We start from the raw sequence: 23,335 nt of genomic DNA on the forward strand, positions 1-23,335 counted from the left end.
TAGTGTTTAAATTTTTTCGCAGGCCTTGAGCGGTATTGTGGTGTCAAAGTATGCTTTTGAGCATATGAGCAATTGTTTTGGTGTGATGGGTTGGTTTTGAGCATATGAGCAACTGTTTTGGTGTGATGGGTTGGTTTTGAAAAGAGACTGTGAGGTTGTGTGTACGTAGCTTTAGAAAAGTGTTTTGTGTTTAGACTTTTGTGAAAAGTGAGGGCAGTATCGTGAAATGTGTTTAAGCAATAGAGAAAAACTGTAAACACGACTGAAAATAGGGGGTATAGTAAATTAACACAGAAAAGAAAAAAAGTCATCATGACATTAGGCTATAATAATAATGAAAGCACCGCTCTAATTTCCAAATAAGAAGATGGAGTTGAGTGAATTTTGGTGCTAATTTGCAAAACATAAAAATTCACCAACAGTCTGTTCATCACATTCATCTATATGAAAAATAAATAAATAAAAAATAATATTTTGGAGAAAACGATTGGTAATTGGTGCCATCATGATTTCTTGCCTTCTTTATTATCCAAACAATTGTACAATTTGCAGATACTTGATCATATCTGCAACATTACAGAGAAACAAACACATCTTTACAGACAGCTAGTGACATTTCAGTTTTAACATAAGACATAAATTGAGTTGTGATTCTTTACATCAGTACTGCATGTCTGCAGTAAAAGAATCAATCTTTATTTCTAACAAAACTGCAGCATCCATTAAATCCACAATGAGTCATGTTTCATGTATTTATAGTGCAGAACAGGATTAATGTGTCAACATATAATAAGCTCTACGATTACGCTCAAACACTTGGGTCTATTACTAATCATTATCTCACTTGATTGTTCATAATATCTTCTGTACATGGTATCATTATCAAAAAATACTTTGTGTCTTTGTCAAATAACTCCTTAATGCATTGAGAATGAAACAAAGACTAAAATCCAGAGAACAAACATGAAAGCAAAGTGTACAAAGTATTATCTATAAAATTATCTTTATGAAAAAACAATAAAATATCTTTGAACTTTCTTTTTATCTCCTTTCTATCCTTTGTTTTTTACTTTATATTCCATTCATCCCAGTTTCTTTCTTCTAGTCTCTGTCTACTACCCTTGTCCTCGTTCTTGGAGCTTACAAACCTGGCTTCATCCCTCCTTTTCTACAAACTTCTGCTTATTGAGCCATTTGGACCACAACTGCCTTCCACGCTCTGTCCTTGTCAAAATCTTGCAGTGTTCCATTGGATGCATGCTGCTGATAGAGCCAAAAAGGGTGAGGGAGAAAGACAGGGATAAAAGGGTGATGAAAACATGTATTATTCAAGTGTGAGCTTGAGCAGCACAACTTCCTTTTAGCATGTTTGACTAGCATATTAGATTTGATATTGTCATGTATCTGTGGAAATACACGTTATTTCACTTGTGTCTCTTGCAGGAAGTGGAAAGAGTAGCAAAGGGAGAATTAAAAAGACAGATTTGGACTTTTGTGCCCACATCTATTGGTTACTCCTGCCATACCTCAGTGTAACGGGCCGTGGTTCGCATGCTCTCATCGCACTCCAGAGCTCCCATGCGGAGCTGACTCTTATATGAGGCACAGTGCACCACTGTGGCTGAAGTAAGAACTGCCTGCACCAGCAGCAGAACCATCAGAATCAATAGCAGAATGTCGTAGGATTGCTAACACCCACACACAGACATACAGAGGAAATTAAATATTTCTGGTGAGTTACTTCCACTGCTTCTCAAAAGTCTGCCTCTTTTTTTTTTTGTTTTACAGTCAACTGGAAGTCAAGGCTGGATAGGGAACATTTATAAATCTGCACATCACACTCTTTCATGTCATTAAATTCACCTTGGCTGGAGGCACATCGTGAAGGAAAATTTCAATAAAGCTGGTTACACTGCAAGAGAGGAAGCCAGAGGCTGAAAAGAGAAGTGGAGATGTCACGCTGCTGATGGCAATCAGCACCTCCACCTGAGAAACAAACCAGAAGAAAGAGGAGATAAATCTGAAATGTACAGTTGTGAAATTGTACCTCAGAATACCAATTAACCTCCTATGGGACAGAAAATAGCAGGAGGGGAGAAAATATGCCAGAGAACAGCACAAAATTGATACAACTGGACAATGTTCCTGTCCTCTTCCTGTCGGCATTAATAGATTATTGATAGAATAATTGATCATACTAAATGTAAAGACCTAATACATATTACACTGCCCCCCCCCCCCCCCCCATTTAATCCAGATCAATGTATTAGTTTGTGTTTTGCACAATATTAAAGTTGAAATATTGAAATTGCTTCATGCAAAGGTTTAAGGATCCCAAGAGTTTGAACTCTAATCTCTTAATTAGCTTGTTAGAAATTTTGCTTGTTCACAGTTATCATTAGGAAAGGCCAGGGGATGCAGTTTTCAAAGCTTTGTAAATTGACAGAGGCAGTAAAGTGTTTTTCTTCAGTTAGCTATACAATTAGGAAATAGCGATGAGTTGGATGTTATGTTGAAGGTCAGTTAAACATGTGGAAGAATAATAAAGCAAAACACCTGTCATGGGACTGGTAGAAATGGGTAATAAATCCCATATGATGTTGGAAAAGATCTTCAGAACTATTTGGAAAACTCTGCCGTGGTGGAGCTCTGTTCTAATGTGCAACCCCTCCTGCGGTTGTGATACTTTCTACTTTTGGCACAACTTTGATGTTAAGAGTTAGCCATGAAGGTGACACAAACTTTCCTTTTGTGCCCTTTCCTGCCTTTGTCATGCAGAATTTTCAATACCCACTTCATCCTATTTGTGACTGTGGTGGAGTGGGAGCCTCGCCACACTGTCACAGGGGGATAAACTAGAGACACCCTGGTCTGGTCGCCAGTCCTTCACAAGGCTAACACAGAGACTATAAATCATGCAAACTAGTTGTCGATTGAAAATCACCAATTAACCATAAATGCATGTTTCTCGATGGAGGAAGCTGCAATATGTGGAAAAAACCCATGCAGACAAATTCCAAACAGAAAGCAAAAGATTTTAGGTTAAAGCAATACTATGTAGCCTAACATTTCTACTATAAAATAACAGCTTGAAAAAAATTGTGCGGCTAGAATGAGTTTTAATATTACGATTGGCCTGTCTCCTATGCCCTTCGGGGGTCTGAGTTGGAAAAACTGCGCTATGTAACTTTGTTGGACCGGGCCGGTAGCGGCCCGGGAGCTGAGCGGAAGTATTTCGACTTGCTTTCTGGCACACCTACCGCAAAAACAAATAGACCGCTCTCATGCTCCCAGGTACATTTGATTACTCTTACCTTCTCGGTCGACATAGCTTGCACCTTCTGACTCCTCGCCGGTTCGTCAACAAACGTGAAAAGTGAAAGTGAAAGGGTGTTGTTTTTACGACAGTGTAACCGTACATTACCTCCAAGCCTGTAGGGGGAGCTCCATGGTGGGCTTTTTGAGAAGTTACATTGTATCGCTTTAAACTAGGTACATTCTGGTTGTACGTTGACGATACTAACCACCACACCACAATAACACTCGTTTTTGTTGTTTTAAATGGTTGTGGAAAATAGTATTGTTTTCAATATGAAGTAAATCTAAACCTTTATTTATAGCTTGAATGCCTTTTGTAGATTGGGTCAATGCTTCACAAAAACACATGTTTTGACTAGAGTTGCAAAAATTTTGTATACTGTGGTAATGACTGTGGCTCAGGAAGCGGAGCAGTTGTCTACCACTTAGGAGGTTGTCGGTTTGATCCTTCCCAAGTCCACATGTTGAAATGCCCTTTAACAAGACATTGTCCTTGATGCCCTCACTGGAATTTGTATAATAGAGTAAAAGCACCACAAAGCTAAACTGGTATAGACTTAGAAGTGTTGTGTGATGTATGTGTAAATGGGTGAACCTTGAAGTGGTCAACAAGACTAGAAAAGAACAAAATAATTGCAATTTATTTGCTAATGTTTTTTGCAGTGTTTTGTACTCACCAGACATTTGTTGGGGTATTCTGACACAACATGACTGGCAATAGCGCTGGGAAAACACTATAATGGATTACATGCAAAGTTTAATGATCAGACCAGTAACTGATGCAATTCTTATAACTTATCACTCTGAGCTGCTGTGTGTATTAATTAAAGAGGGCTTTACTGGGAAAACTTACAGCCACGAGGATCCAGAAAAATGTGACCGACAAGTAGGGACCGGGCAGCAACGCGTCCATGTTGAGCGCAATAATCCCTCCAAATACAGCAGAGATTCCCACGATTATTTCAATCACCTTTTAGGGACATTTGTCAGTGATTCAATGACAGACACATGGAGCAACAAAATATATTACAACGCTATACTCACAGAATATGCCTTAAGGAGTCGAGTGGGGAACACTGCAGGTTTAATAACCATAGGTCTGTCATACATCACAGACTACAGGATTGACAGAGAGATTGAATAGGGTTAGGGTGGAATGAAAGCAACTTGGAGAGGAACAGTGAGGAGGCATCAAATGGAGGAACAAAAGGAATCAATCACACATTCACACACACCTTCCTTTGGTAGCAGCAGTCCTCTGCAGAGCGGGCGGACAGGATGACGCTGCTGGCCATCAACACCTCCAGCAAAATCATCAAGATGAGGTTAAAGTTGATCTGCAAAGAGACAGAGAAGGGAAAATAACATAGTCAAAAACACTGAGGAAAGGAGATGAAGGAAATGCTTGAGAATAACTAAAGTGCAACCCAGGGATTTGGAGCCCTCATTATCTATGACCAAGGATGGAATTACATTGACAGCAGTGGGGTTCAAGACCAGTTTACAACCAAACCAAACCAGGCATGTTGTCGTCACAGCAAATGTTGACACATAGACCACCTGGAAATCTGACACCTGTGAAAAATATGTTGATAACATAATTCTACATATTTGAAAAGTCTTTATTTAAAAAAAGCATCATCACATGATAATCTGTTTAGCTTTTGCGGTACGAATTGTTTACTCACTGCAACATGTCTGTTCTTGGCAATAGCAAAGCTAGCTATTGCTGCAGGGATGCCCTATAAAAAAACATCAACAAATGAGCTGCTGAAATGTTCTTTTAAACAGATGCCATATTGCCACTTCAGTCTTATCAAAATGATGCTAATGTGCTTATTAAGATAAAGGGATTAAGCATGTAAACACGAAGGTGACTGTGATTTTTTGATGTGCACTTACAGAGCCTGCAGCACAGCGCAGGTAGTCCATGGCAACAGGAAACACATTTCCCAGGTACAGGGAGAAACCAGATGTGATGAGCAGACAGCCCTGAAGACACACGAATATGCATGCATGCATGCGTGCAGTTACAGACACTCATGCATTCAGTAGGAGCAGAACAAATATTTCTCTCACATGCGCACACACATCTCTATGAATGGGATAGTCAGACTAATACAACCATTGACAAACTGTTGACATTTGGCATGGAACAACCACATCCAGGTGTTTGTTTTTAATTCATTTCATTTAATTATGGAGGCACAAAACAAGATTTTTTGGTTGCCATGTCACTCAAAAATTTGAGATTGGGATACTCTTCCATCTGAAAATGACTCACCCCAATCTGTAATTTTTTGTGTTATGGACAGAAAAGGCAAATCCTGCAGTGTGCTTCCTTTGTTAGTCTCTCTGACCATGTTGCCTCTCACCCCTATGAGGACACTGTAGAGCCAGGCCCTGTAGCTGAAACAGGGGTGCTTTAGAGGCTCCGTCTGGGCCAGCTGCAGGTCACTGGCCCTCACGTCTACTGTGTAGCTGTCCCGCTCGGGCCTATCCCTCTCCCCCCTTTCTGGCCTTCTCTCCGATCCTCTGTCACCCCGGCGTCCCAGTGTCCCATTTCCTCTCTCCAGAGTGGGCATGTGGCTGTAGGTGAACTCCTCTCTGGCTGACTGCTCTTCACGCTGCATCTTTGAAACAGCGATCGGCCAACTTAAGTGATATGTTAAGAAACACACAAATGGATTTTTAGCTAGAGACATGAAATTGAACCTTAATTAACATTTCTTTTCTATTTCTCTGATCAATCAGTAAGTTTATTTCAAAATGAACATTGGAATCAGAGCACTCCAACATGTGAATCTATGAAAAAATACCCATGGAAAGAGCATTAAACTGTGAGAAAATACCCTCCTAATTGAGCAAAATCACAAAACAAACCTATCAGATTTGTCCACTCAAGCTCAAAGAATTAGGCAAGGCAAGGCAAGGCATCTTTATTTATATAGCGCATTTCATACCACAGGCAACTCAATGTGCTTTACATAAAGACAAGGCATTTAAAAGAACAGCATAAAGCAGCAATTTAAAGAGAAACAAAAATAGAATAAAAATTAAAAACACAGTTAAAAGCAATCAAAGAAGAGGGGAAAAAGAAAGATATAAACTCAACCATACGCACACCGAAAGAGAAATGTTTTTAACCTGGATTTAAAAGTGCTTACAGTTGGGGCTGATTTCAGTTCTGCTGGTAGTTTGTTCCAGTTGTGTGCAGCATAACAGCTAAAAGTTGCTTCACCGTGTCTAGTTTGAACTCTGGGCTCCACTATCTGACTTGAGTCAGTAGATCTCAGAGCTCTACTGGGTTTATACTCTGCTAGCATGTCATTCATGTATTCTGGACCTAAACCATTCTGTGATTTGTAGACGAGTAGCAGAACTTTAAAATCTATTCTGTATCTGACCGGGAGCCAATGTAAAGACTTGAGAACTGGGGTGATGTGATGTGATCTCTTTGTTCTGGTTAAAACTCGGGCTGCAGCGTTCTGAATGAGCTGCAGCTGTTTGAGACTCTTTTGGGGGAGTCCAGTCAGAAGACCGTTACAGTAGTCAAGTCTGCTGGAGATGAAAGCATGAATCAGCTTCTCCTGATCTGTTTGGGACATGAAACCCTCAATTCTGGATATGTTCTTAAGTTGACAAAAGGCTGATTTGGTGACTGATTTGATATGACTGTTGAAGGTCAGGTCTGAGTCTATCAGCACGCCGAGGTTCCGGACTTGGTCTTTAGTTTCTAGAGACAGTGACTCAAGATGTTTACTGACAGCAAACCTCTTCTCTTTGTTGCCAAACACAATGACCTCAGTTTTTTCTTACTGAAGGAAATTTTGGTTCATCCACTTTTTGACTTGCTCTCAGCAGTCGCACAATGACTCAATAGGACTGCAGTCATCTGGAGACAGTGCGAGATATATGTGTCATCTGCATAGCTGTGGTAGTTGACTTTAGAGTTCTTCAGAATTTGACCCAGAGGCAGCATGTATAGAGTGAACAGAAGGGGTCCAAGAACTGACCCCTGAGGAACTCCACATGTCATAGCCACTCAATCAGATTGATTACTTCCAATAGTCACAAAATAACTCCGCTCCTGCAAGTAGGACCTGAACCATTCTAGGACTGTCCCGCTGAGTCCTGCCCAGGTTTCCAACCTGTTCAGCAGTATACTGTGATCCACAGTGTCAAATGCAGCACTGAGATCCAACAATACCAGAACTGACACCTTGCCAGAGTCAGTGTTCAACCTTATGTCATTTAACACTTTAATAAGAGCCGTTTCTGTACTGTGGTGAGGTCGGAAGCCTGACTGAAATTTGTCAAGGAGTCCATTGGAGTTCAAGAAGTTACTGAGTTGATTAAAAACCACTTTCTCAACAATCTTGGCTATAAAAGGAAGATTTGAGATGGGTCTGTAGTTGGTTAAAATGGAAGCATCCAATGTTCTCTTTTTTAGGAGTGGCTTGATGGCAGCTACTTTTAAGGGTTTAGGAAACTTGCCTGGTTGAAGTGAGCAGTTTATTATTTGCTGCAAATCTGTTTGGACAGAGCAATAGTTTTAAAGAAGTCAGATGGCATTGTGTCAAGACAGGATGTCGATGGTTTAAGATGCTGGACTGTTTCTTCTATGGTTTTTTGGTCAACTGTATTGAATTCTGACATCATAGTTGATTGATTCCTAGGTGGTTTTAAGGATTGCGTCATTTTATTATTTTGCTCATTTATGTTGATATTTAGCCTTATAGATTTGATTTTTTCATTGAAAAAACAAGCAAATTCATTGCATTTTTCTGTGGAACAGAGTTCTGAAACTATCTGTTTTTGGGGGGGTTGTCAGCTTATTAACCATAGCAAACAGAGCACGAGTGTTGTTGATGTTCTTATTAATCATTTCAGATAAGTGTTGCTGTCTAGCCTTGAGTAACCCGTGGTTAAAATTACAAAGACTTTGTTTGTGGAGGTCATGGTGAATTTGAAGTTTAGTTTTTCGCCATTTACGCTCTGCTTTCCTGCATTCTGTTTTCAAGGCCTTTACCATAATAGTGTTCCTCCATGGTGTTCGCTTCTGCTCAAGATCATCTTATTTTTAACAGGTGCAACAGTATCCATGACATTTGAGATTTTCAAGTTAAAGTCATCTAAGAGTTCATCAACTGTCTCTGCACTCGCAGTTGATGACATAGCTATAACTTCCATAAACTTAGCACTGGTATTCTCATTTATGTACCTTTTTCTAACAGATACACGGGTTAACTGAATGTTTGGAGTTAACTGTAAGTCAGAGAACACACAGAAATGATCAGAGAGCGCCAAGTCCTTGATATCAACAGAACACTTTACACTTTTTTCTACTTCGTCTTTTTTACATTTTCACTGTCACACTCCCCCTCTACACTCACCTCTTGTTGTGAATCTCCACAGTTAGTCCAACAAAGGAATCGTCAACAATTGCTATTCAATCACCACATGCAAGGCAGCATATTTATTTTTCAGCCTCTTCTGCACCCCGTCTCTGTCCCATGCAGTTTTACTCTGTCTTCACCCCTACTCTCCTCCTCTTTTCCATCCACTCTCTCTCTCTCTCTCTCGCTATCTCACTCTCTCTCTCTCTCTGTCCCGTTACGCGATGTTTCTCAGAAGTGGCTTTGAAAAGTTTTTGGAGCCCTTCAAAGCGTGGAGCTAAAACACATGGCTCTTGTGCTGCCAGCCTACTTTGTGCCAAAGGGAGAGCGCCTGTGCATGACAACGAGGGGAGGATGAAGAGGCTCGCGCTGGGGGCAGAGTTAGTGGGGCAAACACACTTTTTACCAACCCACCGCTGCCCCCCAACACCACCCCATTTTGCTCATGCACACACACATGCACATCAACCTACTCAGAAAACTGAACAATAGGCCTTCAGAGTTGAGCGCATGACAACACGGAATGTTTCAACTTCACAGAAACTTTCATATAAATCCCATCAGGCACAGTGTCAAATAGTCTTTGTATTTGTCCCCTTGTGCAATCCCTCCTAACAACCTCCACTGGTGTTACTTAGTGTTTAACTTGCATTTCACAGCTCAGTAAATTAAGATGCCCAGCAGTGCTTTAGAAAAGAGGCAGCAGAGACATTTCCATGGCTTAATCACATGGTCTCTTGCCTGGCACAGCTAATCTAATGATGGATCATTTTCGCTTCAAAAACAAATCTCTTAACTACTCATCCAGGAGGAAATCCTGTTGGATGAGGACGCCTTGGGAATGTGTGTTAATTGTGTCTGCATGTACGCATCAACATGTAAGTGAACTGCAGGATTCCATTCAGTGTTTAACACAGTGCAGCATTCCCAACTCAGCATTGTTCCTGGCCAGCTGTAACCATGGTGACTCCTTAACAACTGCTGTCACAATGTCCCTCAATCGCAAATACCATGCACACTCAAAGAGAGACAGGCATTCTGCAACAGTTTGAGAACATTAATGGGGATCTGTGGTTTGATGAAAAAGAAATGGCCATTTTATGAATATCAATTAAAATCTCATTTGCTGCTGGTGACTTTTCTATCACATAAAGGACATTAACATCAGTGTCATATTTATCTGGCTGCCTAAAAGCCTAAAGCAAAATAATAAAAATCATCTAATTGCACTCCAAATGTTTCAACAGTCATTTTAAATCAATTTACAGCATGTTTGCTGGGGAAGTGGGAGAGGAATTCTCCTCAGCAGCATTTATTGACAGCAGCTGCAGTGCTCAGTGACCACACACATTGTCTTCACCGCTCTGCTTTAACCCTCTTTTGCACAACAGCAGACTTGAAAAGAACAAGGCTACATCTGTTCTCTCTGCATACATTTCACTCTCACATTCTGCTTGTCTTGCTAGGTGTATTTATTAGGTCAGAATGTCTTTTTTTTTCTTTCATTTTTATCTAGTCAATGCTCTGTCAATTCAAGTAGTTGTTTTAAACTCACCCGCATAATTTTTTCCCCAATTCTTCTGTTGCTTGATGATCATACACGATACAGTAATGTGGAATATCTGAGTCTGCAAATAATTATTCATCAATTTACATGTCCAAATTATTCATCATGTAATCATGCTATTTTTCCAGTTTATCTGGTTTCATGTCAGATTTCTTTAAGACAGCCAGCCAAAAAAAACTTCTTTAAAACTAATCTGACTAAAACTAATTTAATCACAATAGGCCTTCAGAGTTGAGCTCATGGCAACCCAGAATGCTTTATGTTAAAAGATATGAAAGGAAACCTCTTTAATCAAGAGAAGACACTACAGGAGAGAATATGCATCAAAAGTATAATAGAATAAGATATTATCTGATGATATGCACACTTATTTGCACTATGTGGAAAGTGTGAAACAGCTAGTGATGTCATTAGTGTTTGGGATGCTGACTTAAAAAAAGAGAAGCTGATTTGTGGCTTTTATATCTGCATGGAGGAAGAGCTAGTTCACTCAGACTTGAGGAGGGCAGGTGATCCAGATCAAGCACATATCACAAAGTGCCACAAAATGCATTACACAGGGATTTGCATTTTGAAAGCAAATCTAAAACAAATACAAATGGTTTCCCTAAACAGTAACAATGCTGCCCTAATGCAAAAGTCAATGATAAGTATTGACTTATGCATTAGGGCATCAGTCAATAAGTTGCTTTTAAGTCCAGTTCTGTTGTGTGAGAGGATGTTGACGCTGCAAATTGACTCTTGACATGTTGGCACTTCTGAGACGGGGTGATTCCAGGGCAAAGCTCAGTCCTGGTGGTTCAATGATACATTTATTTAGCATTATTCATTCCAACCCTTTGCCCATTTTTCCACCCCCGCTTTCCTCAAACAAACCAGCGTGAAGCAGCCAGGGGGGGGGGGATTCCCAATGACGTAGCAGCGAGTGTGCTTCGGCTGTGTTTTCCCGCACTGGAAACTAGTTCCCAAACCGACATGAGCAAACCAAGGCTTGCGTGTTGTTTATACAGTCATTTGCACTCGATGTGAAAGTACACCACTCACACAGTAATTAGAAGGTAAATCAAGTAAATTAATTCACGTTGGGCGAAATATTTCGATTGGCGACGCTGGCGACGCTAGCATGTATGTATTACGCGCAACCAAGCAGTGGTCAGTGCTGTGAGATTCGGACAATGCCTGGGTCGCCAGGAAAACGCTCCCACACACTTATTTATGTCTCGGGAATGCGGGGATACACTTAATTTGGCCTGGGGGTGGCATATCCCTTTAAAGGTAGGGTAGGAGATCCTGGATTTTGAGTCCAGCGAAGCTGCATTTTGAAAATACACAGGTAAAATGTCTCAACCCTTTTCTTCACTTTCCCCACGAAGCCACGCCTCTAGAGTACATGAATGCACACGAGCACGAAGGTGCACGAGCGCTGTTCTGACAGCAAGCATCGATCGTTGCCGTATTTAGTATTTAGTATTTAGTATATGCTAACTATACGTTTAATAATGCTAGGTGCTAGCCAAGCTGGCTCTAGTTTAGCTTCCTGCCAAGCTTCTGGACGCGTAATTCGTTCACGGAGCAGGGTACACGCACAGGGGGAAGGAGGGGGAGGGAGGAGCAGGTTGCAGTTTGATAGACGGCATCAGAATCCAATCATTGTGAACGGTCCGTTCACAATGATTGGATACTGTTTTTCCTAGATTGTATGTTCTAGAGGCCACTAACACTTTTCATATTTGTGTCAAAACTTTTAATTAATTGGTTGCAATGGGGGTGTGAAGAGTATTTCAAGCAATATGTAAAAAAATGCTCCAGAAAAAGAACCCCTACCCCACCTTTAAGTCTGTCAGTAAGTGCATTATTTTTCTTTTGCTGTTTGGGCTTTGATGTTGCCCTCTTTCAGCTTTTTCTGTATTCATCCACCTCAGTCATAGCACCTCTCAGTGTGTCAGCGACGAGAATATCAGGTGAAAAATTAGCTGTCTCCTGGTCCTTGCCTGTGGTCATTCACACGTGTCTTTGTGACAGGTGCGATGTTGCTCTCTCCGATTGTCTCTAAATTGAAACCTGATATGTATTATCCCTCATAGGACTGAGAACCTTTTCAGTTACTTTAAGGATTGTCACTAACAGCTTATTCAGTCATGGACATAACATTAGATATAGCCTACTATTCTAAGTAAATATCCCCGGAAAACATTTTTGCTTTGCTGAGCACTTACATGGATTTGGCTCCATCCCTGATATCATTAAACATTTGTTAACAAGTATATGTAGGCTACTCATCAATGAGTTGATTAGAAGAACATTTATAAGCATGACCACAGTGATCTTAGCAATGCTTAGATCATCATCTGCATTCATCTGGATATTAAATATGAAACTACCTACTTTTAAAGTTACACCAACATGCAAATTAAGCTATGCGACATACTGACAGGTATATTGTCTACAATCTTGTAGTAGTAGCTTAAGTGGCTTCACTGGAAAGCAAACAAATGGCAAAATTTATCTTGCACAGTGTGCAGACCTGAACCAGCCTATCTGTCAGCACATTTCTTTGAGTAGAATTGCAATTCTGCAAATATATCCTTTACATACACTCAAGGGTTCCACTATGAAATTAAATATTTTATGAACACTAATTTCATTGAATTTACTGAGTAAGCTCTAGCTACTAGCTTACTACTATTTAGCTATGATAGCTCCTTGCTTTGATTTTATTTCAGTTTGTTTAGCTTCTTGAAAGACATTACATTATTTTTAATCTACGAGTGATGTGATAAAGTCCAAGCTTTTGTCCTTATGGATAGATGAGACATGCAATTTATCATTAAAATTGAGCCATATCTGAAGCATCCCTGTGGGCAAAGTAGCCAAATGTCATTGGTGCTGCTTTAATAGCTATAATTAGAGTTCAGTAATCCTACAACAGTGTATGGATGATTAAGATTACACACGTTGTTTAATGAGCTTTTATTAATTTTTTTTTTTTTTTGTTTATCGATTTCATGAAGAGTGTCCTGTGAACCAGGTTTTCTTGAGGCTATTTGAATTGTACTGGTGTTTGCACTGTTGGGTGCCACATTAAACCACCTACCAGTTGAGATCTAACATTTTACTGCAGAGAAAAAAATGGTAACAGGGCAGCTTTCATAATTTCACATCAAACAGAATTGTAGATGTCTCCTGTTTCCTAGAAAGAGATTGCACCAGATGATGATAAAAGCAAATCCATAGTCTTTATACAGTTATAATCTTTATAGAGGAAAGCTCAAGCCACACATTTTCACAATCCCAGGGGAAAAAAGCTGATGGCATATTGTTCCCAGTTCAGGACTAAACAGGCTTGGAACCTCTCACAACCAAAACAATGACACAACTGTGACTGTGACACATTAACAGTGACCCATGCTGATGACAAAAAACTATTCTCAAGCGTGAAACCAGTTCCTTAACATAATCATAACAGTTCAAACAGAAAAACAAGCAATCTCTCTGACATGCAACATTTAATCATAGATATTTATAAGTTGAGCTTTTTTTGTTTTTACAACAATATCCAACTCAAAGACACATGAGAAAAAAATATGTGAATATATACATTAACTTACATTTTCAATATCTCTGTTTTTTATTAACAAAATTTACACAGCAGTGGAGGAAGTAAAAGTCCTCTTTCCTTACAAGGTGCCTAAAGTCACCTGCTTCAGTCATATTACAATTTATTTTCTTTTGTTTGACTTGTTTGGCTTTGAGGAGCAGTAGCACAAATCTGACTGACAAATGTACAAATGATCTTTACTGTACAGGTCCAAATGTTTCAGCAAGTGATCATGAGGCAGTGGTCCCTCCTAATATCCACGAATGGCTCATCACATTATGTTGAGGTTTCTTTTTGAACCATGTGTTCAAAAGCTCTGACAATTGTGTTTGGTTGAAACTCTTTCTCTGAGTTCCTGTGGTCACACTTGATCCATTGAGTTCAACACGAGTGTACAACTTAAATTCTTTGTTGAGCAAGGGACATTGTTACAGTAATATATGTTATTGGCAAGTTGAGCCATAATACAGCTACCATATGACAGTTGTGTTAGTAGACATATATCAATGAGGCAGACAGACAGACAGACTTGTAACCATCTGTGCTAAGATAACAAGAAGCATATTTGCAATTAATGAGTTTCACGGAGACAGAAGTCGTAACATGGCAAGCTCATGATTCACATTTTCATCTCCAGGTGAAAACGATCCATCTTTCAGATGCAAGTCATTACAGTGTTGTGTCTCTGATCCCTCTCTGATGAATAATCTCTGTTCTTGAGTTCAGAAAGGGTTCAGACAATGGATCCCTTGGAGGAGGACAGGTGGATGGACTGGATGCGGATGGCCAAGGTTTTCTCCAGGGCCTGCAGAATGTCACAGCCAGGGCTATCAGGTGGTGCATCGTACAAAAGCTGTTTGAAGGACTCCACCTCAATCAGGATCACCATGTTCTTCAGGAAGTAGCCCTCTATATAAGACGCTAGGTCTGGGGCATCGAGAAACTGCGAAGAAATTGGGGGAAGTGACTCTGGGTCATTGAGAGTTGCTAAGTTGAACTATATCAATTTTTTTAAGGAAGTATAATTTTCTGTGGGTTAAACGTGCAACAATAGTTGAATATATTGTAAACTTTGATCAGCAACATGTTAACCTTACATGTATTTACATGTTTGTATTAAATCTTCCCCCTTTCACTTTTTCCTTTACCTTGGTGTGGTTGTAGAGCTCAACACAAGTTTCCGTGTTGATGTTCTTACAGCAGATAATCTCACAGTGCCTCTGCAATGCCTCCAGCTGAAAGAACTTGGCTGCTGACAAGAGCTGAAACAAAAGCAACAAAAATAACATATTAAAATAATTTTTTTGTTTTCTGTTTGATGATTATGTATAATTCGCCCTGAAATTGATGCAATATTTATTGTAGCTGTGTTTCTTTGTTTTCAAATGTACACTAAGTATTGCATTAAAAGGTTTTTTCCTGCTTTTACACAAGTACTTTTTAAAAGAAATGTGATTTTTTTTTTTTTATATCCATCTTAGCCTGTCTTTTACTCCCTTGTAGGTAGCTGAAACCAAACTTTTGGAAAACCTTGTCCAGTTTTAAGATATTCAGACATTTATTGAGAAGTTTATGTGAAGACAGGGAAAACCGGAGATATTTGACATGTTTTATATATATATATATATATATATATATATACATATATGTATCAATTATGTACTGGTCTCACCCTATAGTCTGCAAGCCAGCATTGATTGCAAATCTGTAACTCTTGCTCCCTGAAGTCAAGGAGTAGAAGTTAAGTGACAATGCAAATACTATTGGCTTCTTTGTAAGGCAGAGCATGCATAAAATTAAGTATTTATCCATTTCTTCAGATGCTTTCCCACTATGTATATGCCTCGTACGTTAGTATATGGACAAATGGACAGGAACTTTTTCCGTGGTTTCTTTTTTATGCTGTAGGAGGAAAAGTACAGTTTTGAAAAAACACTGTTGTACGTATATGATGTAAAATGATTATATTGTGAACATTTAACTCACATGACTTTTCAGCTTCATGCCATTCTATAGAAGAAACATAATCAATACTATTTTTATCAGCTATGTGTAATAATGTAACCTAAACCGCCACCTTCAAATGACACATGAGAAACCTAATAGTTTCGCTCCACACCAGTGACAAGAAATTAGCATTTTTTTGCAGCATCTGAAACATTTGCCCTTACTAGAATGACAAGTCCAAGAAAACAAAGCCATGGAAACTATTTTATAAATAAACAAATCCATATTTCAAAGTGTTTAATACAAGTTCCAGGATTCCATTATAAGATTTATAAATGATCTAACCTCCATAACATTAGTGTTCCTTATGTGCAGAGCATCTGTCCCTCCACAGTACAGATACTGCATCACCAGCTGAAAAGAGCAGACATGTTTCACAGCTCCCATACAAAGAGACAAAATGTACAAATATATAAAAGAAAGAGTCTGTAGACATGGCTGAGGATTTAGGTTCGTAATTACCTGAAAGATGTTGTATTTGACATTGCTAATTTCAATGCATGTGTTTTCACCACAAGGTCTGTTTGCTAGAAGAGATTTGAACCTTGAGAGAAAGAAAATGAGACAGCGTGAGCAATGAAAACAGACAAGGAAATAATGTAAAAAAGAAACTGAATTATGTATACTACTTAAATCATTTTATAACAGTATGTTCTAGTTGTCGTCAATATAATGTGACATGAGGGTAAAACTGATGTACTGCTTTATATACATTTGATAATTGCTTTATGAAAACAAGCAAAAACCTTCATATATTCTGGATCTTACTCAACAAAAATGACAGTTCACATACATTATGAAAACTAATGCTTAAGTACCTGTTGGATGCTGTGAACAGCAGGACTTTGTGGGCATAAAAAGGTTTCCCATCCACCAAAAAAGTCACATCAGACATCTCTTTATTATTCAGGAAATGAGGATCTGAGAGACACATGGCCAGAAATATTGAATTTCTTTCTGATCATCTGTTTAGGAGACCAAACTCAATTTAGCCTCATTACCCATTCTAAACATTTCAGCTACTTATACTCAATTGCATACATTTATGCCACATTATCGACATTAGCCTATGAACACTAGATGGTGGTATAAACACTCTCTAAATATGGTCTTTCACATTCAGAAAGAGCTGGCTCAAAATTTAACATTGCAGTAATTTTTTTATGCTCCCTTAATGTTGTCTATTTCTATTGTTTGTTTACAGTAACTAAAATAATATGACAAAAACGAATGCTCACCCAAACGTGATGACTGCTTCCTTTTGATCTCTGACAGTTTGGGGATGGGGTAAGGGCCGTAACACTGGGTGAAAATTGCAGACAGCTGCTGGCTGATCACTTCATTCTGATAACAAACAAGCAGAAGAAAAGAAAGAGGGTGAGGTGAGCCCTCAGTGAATGGCCTATCATGTATAAAGACGGTGTAAATGTTACATATAGAAAGAATCCATATAATTGAGAAAGCATAATCCGCAACCCTCCTTCACAAACATCGTCAACATCAGCACAGTGACAGGTCAAGTAGCTTATTCAATTAGCTGTTTTTACGACAAACCTTAGCATCATGAAGTGTTTGGTCTAGCATTTAGGCTGATTGCAGTCAATGAAACATGACTACATGACAGGGAACAAATATGCTTTTAAATTTGATTGAAAGAAAGAAAGAAAGAAAGAAAGAAAGAAAGAAAGAAAGAAAGAAAGAAAGAAAGAAAGAAAGAAAGAAAGAAAGAAAGAAAGAAAGAAAGAAAGAAAGAAAGAGATGGAATGGGGGTTGAAGTTGATTGGCCGCTGATATTCCTCTGAGTCGTTGAGGAGGTAGAAACTCCTCGCCTCTTGCGTGCTTACACACATCAAGCTGGCAACTATGTTGTCATCACTCAGATGATTCCCCAATGCGGGGCTGAATCGGCTCTGTTTGGCATGTGTGAATTATGAGGAGGAACAGTGGAAGGTTGATGATGACGTCTTTTTTCAGCCCATAAGGCACAACCAATGTGTGACAGAGGGTAAGGACTGACAGTGCAGCAATGTACTGAAGTTTAGTGGGCAGATTTACTCTTTGTAACTGGCACAAACCTTGTTTTGCTGTTAAATAAGTACCAACTCAGTGGACATGTATGCGTGTTAATGGGGGTTTCCTTTTCAAATTTAAAATTCATGAAAAAGAGCATTTGAAGTATTCTTGTAGAGGGATTTAATAAATCTTGTAATCACAATTCACTAAAAACAGTGCAATTATTTTTGGTTATTTTAGATTTTGAGCTTTATGTGGCTCATTGTGATTCACATTTGGTTAAAAAAGTAAAACCACACTGTAGTATGCCATGCGTTGTTGTTCATTTGAGGTTGTATTTACCTAATTTTCAGACCTGGAAAGGACCAGATCATTTCCTATTATAGCCTGCTACATAAAACCTCACTAAATGAAGAGAGATAAATGCTGTTGGTATGAAAATACACTATTTTTCTATTTCTTTTTCCTCATACCTAGTACATACAGCATGCCAAAGTAGGCAAAGCAAACAGAGGTGCATTGCAGGACAACAGTGAATTGTTTTACATCTAATGTAGGCTACGAAGGGTATCATGAGCTAAAGTAATGAGAAGGGGCCCTGATCTAATTTGCTACAACAGAGAAGACTGGGGGCTCATCATAAATCATTATCATTTTAGACAATTGATATTGAGCGAGCCTGCAAGACTGTCAGTCTCTGAGAAGCTGACCACAGAATGATAATAAAGAAAGAGGGTGAGAGGGGGCCAGAGTTCAGCAAACTGAGCACAGATACTTGAAAAAATAATCACAGTAAGATAAAGATATAGAAATCTAAATGTGAAGATCACATTTTTGTTTTGGAGGAGGTTCAGTTCAACAGTTTTTGTCTTTGCGATGTCACCTAAAGAGTACCTTGCTGGCCATGAGAATCTGGAACATGAGAGGCAGGCCATGCGTGATGAGCTCCTCTGTGTACTCCTCTTCCTCAATGCAGCTGAACTCTTTCAGAAGACCCTGGATCAGAGGCCGACGATGCTGATGGAAGCATGTACGCAGAGACTCCAGCCAAGTGTGCAAAGTCCACGGGACCCCTGAGAAACAGTCCCAGAGATGAAAACACGTGAAACTTAGCACATAGAGACTGCACAAAGAGTAAATGTTGCATAAATAATGAGATATGGCAGAAAACTGATGATTGAAGTGTTTACAGATACCCACCAAGGCTACGTATATCTATGGTGATGTCCACATGTCCATGTTCAGCACCGTGGTACATGGCTTCTTTCAGTGCTTTAAGTTTGGCTTTTCCAGTTCGGATCAGGTCCATCTGAGATGGACTTCTACCTTCCAGTTCCGAACCCTCTGCCAGAATTTCCTCCAAGGACAAAACATCCCCTTTACCTTTCTCTGAATGGGACAACAGCTTACGGAACACATTTCTACGGGGAAAAAGCACATAAACGAATGAATAAATGAATAAAGTACTTTTCTATTCTATTCTATTCTATTCTATTCTAAACAGAAAGAGAAACATAATTTAGTTCAGCTGCACAGTCGAGAACTTAATTAAATTGCTCTTTACCAAAGAGGAGTTTGTCTCTTCTCTCAAATACCACAAATAGTGTTAAGCAATAAAGGAAATAGACAAATTCAAAGATGATATAACAGAAACTTAGTTGCACCCATTACTGTGATAGTCTATTAAAGCTACAACCTTCCTTGCAAAAAAGCTGTGATTCTATGTCAAAGGCTTGGGCGGAAAAATTATGGTTGTTGGATAATGATTCTGAAATATATTGTTTTGCAATACCGAAGCCAAAGCATTGAAAACCGATGGGCAAGGTTTTCCTTTTGTGTTGATTTTTGCACACCAATTATAAATTAAATATTTCTCGAAGCAAAATTGCAACCAACTTTAGTCTTTCAACATCTACAGTGTCAACATTAACACTGTCAAAAGATTCAGAGAGTATGAGGAAATCTCAGCATAAGTACAAAGCTGGAAACCTCAAGCCCTCAGACAGCACTGCCTGAGAAACTGTCATTACACTGTGATCAATATCGCTATATGGGCTCAATAATGCCTTGGAAAACCATTTTCACATTATATAGTGTACCGCTGCATTTAGAACTGTAACCTGAAACTGTATTATGCAAGGTAGTAGCCATACATTAACTCTGGACAGAAATGATGCTGAAATCTGTGCACAGAAGGTCATTTCACATGGATAATAAGACAGTGGTCATTCTGCATGACTCTCAACAGACACAGAGGGTGTATGCTTTTCTGGCCTGCTTATAGTTCAGATCTGTCTCCTAATGAAAATGCATGGTGCATAAAAAATAGAAGAATCAGACAACAACAAAAAACTAAACTGTTGAACAGCTTAAATCTTGTGTTAGGCAAGAATAGACACAAAATCCTCTTGTAAAACTACAACAATTAGTCTCTTCAGTTCCCAAATAATTTCATGGAGCAATTCAAAGGAAGGATGATGTTACACAATAGTAAACATGAATATCGCGACTTTTTGTGTTACCTGCATTAGATTCTAGATTAGATTATATTTTCTAAATACAATGAAGTTGGGCAGTGAAGGCAAATGGTTGCCTTTGCTGTTGTCTCTGTTAAATAAAGATCCAAACAATTTTTTAAGTATTAACTAGGTTTATTTCAGAAAACGTCCCAGTTTTTTTTTTGGAGATCTGATTAAAAAGTATCACAAGCTTGATAAAATAAATGTACTTCTTGTACATAACAAAAAAAAAGAAAAACCAAACACTTTAGTCATGTATTTGGTATTTTCCTGCCTTGAAATGCTAACAAATCATGTAATTTCTGTAAAATGAACAGTATACAATACTGAAATATTATAAATCATTTTAAAAAGTAGAGATTTCTGCAGAACACTATGTCAGTGTTCCCTCAACTAATAGAGTGGATGTAGACGGCAGGAGTCTCTCATGTTGCCCATAATACTGCCAATGACTTCGACCATAATCCTGCTCACATGTGACTTCCAGCTGTGCATATCTAATGGTTCAGGAACACAAACTCATGCACTGCAGAGCCTTGACTTGACTTACATCACAAAAAATATAGATGATGGTCCAAACATATTTCCACTCTGGTGGAAATAGTCAGAAAAACTGGTAGCTTGTGCCATCTTGTAGAAATATCCACATTAAGCAAAAACCCAGAGGGAAGTGGTAATACTTTATTTCAGAGAAATTTCTATTTAAATAATACTGCAACAACTTTGTAATTCGGTCCTAAATAAAGTGGCAACATAGATAGATGGTTGTTAATTTGCAAACTTCCACTTTATTTTCTAGAGTTCTTTTGGGCAACACAACAGCATAACCAAGTAAACATGTCTTCTCTGTATATATATATATGTAGGCCTGAAAGAGAAGGTGTTATCAAGATTAATTCCATTTATTGTGTTTGTAAATAGTTTTAGTGTTTAGAGATGACATTATATTTAGTTCAGTCAGACATTTAAGATGGTTGTGCAATTTTTCTTTTGTTTTTGAATTGTGCCATCTCAAAACTAAAAATCTTTGAATAAATCAGTTCAGTCATGAAGTAATCAAAACAAATCCATTCAGCGGATGAGGTGTCAGTTTCAAAGACACGCTCTCTTATGAGACCGTGTTTGTACCTAAACAAGATTATATGCTGAGTACACTGTGTGAACTAAGTGGGATTGTGTATTTTCTGTTGGTTTACTTGTAAATGGGATTACTGAACATTAATATTTGTGTAAGCCACCTGTGTCCATGAGCTGCTGCCAGGCTGTAGGAGTTCATGTCTCCCTGCGGTGCTGTAGAAATGCCGTTACGGTACATGGTTCCCACCATGGGGTCAGCCCCCCGCTCCAGCAGCAAACACACAAGCTCAAAGTTACCTGCATGTGAAAAAACAATGACCGAGTTCACACACTCACAAGGACATTAAACCAGAAAATTTTATGATTTTCTCTACATTTATTTCTCAATCTGTCTACTTTTGGCAGTATCCTGGATTGATAAACTCTAATGTGGTTTCCTAGCCAGTCATAATGCTGACAGTCAGGCGCTGTTATCAGCTGCTTTTAGATGACCAGCTGCTGTTGCCAGCATGGCGCAGTACATCTGGCCCAGATTCAGAGAGGATGCTGTGTGCTTGTACCTGCAGCGGCAGCCAGCTGCAGCGGGGTCTCTGTGTAGTTCTCCATCCCATCCTGCAGGGAACCCTCCACGTTGGCTTTGGCATCCAGCAGCAACTGCAGGTGGGCATGCAAGTATGCATTACAGGAAAGTGAGAGGTAAACGATAAAGGGAAGGCAGAAGAATCAACTGGCTAACAAATCTGAACTAAAATTAGATTTAAGCTTCTCTCAATTTGTGAGAAAATGAACAAATATGACTTTCCTCATTTACAGCACTGTACTACCTATAGCAGAATGTAAACAGCAAGGATAATTCAACGTTATGAACTGTATTCTAACAGCCCTCTTTCCAATTTAGCCCAAATAATACTGTAGCACTTCTCCTAGCATTGGCAGAGAGATCTTCACAATTAATAAAAGTTGATGCAGATCTATCTGGAAATATTTTATTCATAAGAAAGAGGAACCTCAACAAGCTCCTGACACCAACCTTGTCATCTCATGGGATGAAACATGGGTTGCATTTAAAATCAGTATCTTGGAAATTGTGCATAAAATGATGAGTAATTACAATTGAATGACAATACACGATAGAATGTAATCTTTATATACAATTTTTTATATATATCTGATGCACTCAGAGACCAAATTGCAATGTCAGGTGGCATTAATGTTTTCTATGACAATAAAATGATTCAAAATCCAATGGCTAGATCATTTAGGGGGGCTAATTGAATTAGTTAAATGAGTTCAATACCAATTAGGCTGCAGAGTTTCCACTTTCCACTTGCTAAATGCAGTCTGATTCATTTGCTAAAACATCCAAACAGACAGGAGTAAGCCAAGTTCTTGCCTAGAGGGACTCAGTAAATGCCCTCTTTAAATCAGAAAAAACACTCAAACAGAACCTGAATTATTAGAAATAAAAAGAGAGAGATGGAAAAAAACTAAGAGAAGGTCTGAAGACAAAAATGACAATGAAGACCAACCATGAGCTGAAGCAGAACAAGAGGTCACAATGAGAGATTCACAGGTGAGCAAGGATGTCACTACCTGCACCACAGGCACATGTCCGTGTAACACAGCGAAAGTGAGGGGCGTCGCCTGCCGCGTTTCGGGAAAGACTGAGGGGTGCCTATGCACTGTGTTTGGCACCTGGGGAAGGGATACAGGTGGGTGGGATGGGTGGGGAGGAGGGAGATTGGTGAAGGAGAGAGACATCAAGCCATTAAAACTGCTACATGGCCAATGGATCACAAGACAAGCAGCTGTAGGGAGGAGAGACAGGGAGAGGAAG

The 23,335-nt window shown here is 39.1% G+C and overlaps 2 protein-coding genes across 5 annotated transcripts in view; both read right to left on the reverse strand.

Annotated features, from left to right (window-relative positions):
* Positions 1-491: 491 nt before the first annotated feature.
* Positions 492-8,883, reverse strand: mlc1 (modulator of VRAC current 1). 3 transcript variants are annotated; one of them, XM_075469452.1, is made up of 12 exons: positions 8,715-8,882; positions 5,694-5,973; positions 5,221-5,310; positions 5,007-5,060; positions 4,792-4,893; positions 4,554-4,655; positions 4,363-4,434; positions 4,172-4,288; positions 3,996-4,052; positions 1,864-1,986; positions 1,527-1,688; positions 492-1,260 (listed from the first exon to the last, which is right to left on the reverse strand). In XM_075469452.1, the coding sequence occupies exons 2-12, from the start codon at positions 5,949-5,951 to the stop codon at positions 1,183-1,185; spliced, it is 1,215 nt and encodes a 404-aa protein (XP_075325567.1). In that variant the 5' UTR covers positions 5,952-5,973; positions 8,715-8,882; the 3' UTR covers positions 492-1,182. The 3 variants fall into 3 exon arrangements, with proteins under 3 accessions (XP_075325567.1, XP_075325566.1, XP_075325568.1); XM_075469451.1 differs by having other exon boundaries at positions 492-1,263; positions 8,715-8,880; XM_075469453.1 differs by lacking the exons at positions 3,996-4,052; positions 4,172-4,288 and having other exon boundaries at positions 492-1,263; positions 8,715-8,883.
* A 4,424-nt stretch (positions 8,884-13,307) lies between these two features.
* Positions 13,308-23,335, reverse strand: part of btbd11b (BTB (POZ) domain containing 11b) — an 87,964-nt gene continuing 77,936 nt past the window's right edge. Inside the window, exons 7-17 of one of the 2 annotated variants that reach the window (XM_075469454.1) lie at positions 23,092-23,193; positions 22,059-22,152; positions 21,660-21,795; positions 19,103-19,323; positions 18,797-18,975; positions 17,128-17,233; positions 16,708-16,810; positions 16,352-16,433; positions 16,175-16,243; positions 15,031-15,144; positions 13,308-14,825 (exon numbers count right to left, since the gene is read on the reverse strand). In XM_075469454.1, coding sequence (XP_075325569.1) covers positions 14,616-14,825; positions 15,031-15,144; positions 16,175-16,243; positions 16,352-16,433; positions 16,708-16,810; positions 17,128-17,233; positions 18,797-18,975; positions 19,103-19,323; positions 21,660-21,795; positions 22,059-22,152; positions 23,092-23,193 — 1,416 coding nt within the window. In that variant the 3' untranslated portion in view covers positions 13,308-14,615. The remainder of the gene's footprint in view (positions 14,826-15,030; positions 15,145-16,174; positions 16,244-16,351; positions 16,434-16,707; positions 16,811-17,127; positions 17,234-18,796; positions 18,976-19,102; positions 19,324-21,659; positions 21,796-22,058; positions 22,153-23,091; positions 23,194-23,335) is intronic. The other variant, XM_075469457.1, reaches the window with a different exon arrangement.

This window comes from Odontesthes bonariensis, chromosome 7, assembly GCF_027942865.1.
Source record: "Odontesthes bonariensis isolate fOdoBon6 chromosome 7, fOdoBon6.hap1, whole genome shotgun sequence".
NCBI classification, from domain to species: Eukaryota; Metazoa; Chordata; class Actinopteri; order Atheriniformes; family Atherinopsidae; genus Odontesthes; species Odontesthes bonariensis.

Coding starts and splice junctions, on each gene's coding strand:
- mlc1 (XM_075469451.1), bottom strand. CDS start 5,951: ATGCAGCGTGAAGAGCAGTCAGCCAGAGAGGAGTTCACCTACAGCCAC. Junction 5,311..5,693: donor TCTACAGTGTCCTCATAGGG/GTGAGAGGCAAC, acceptor GTGTGTCTTCAG/GGCTGTCTGCTCATCACATC. Junction 1,689..1,863: donor ACGATGTGCCTCCAGCCAAG/GTGAATTTAATG, acceptor TGTGGGTGTTAG/CAATCCTACGACATTCTGCT.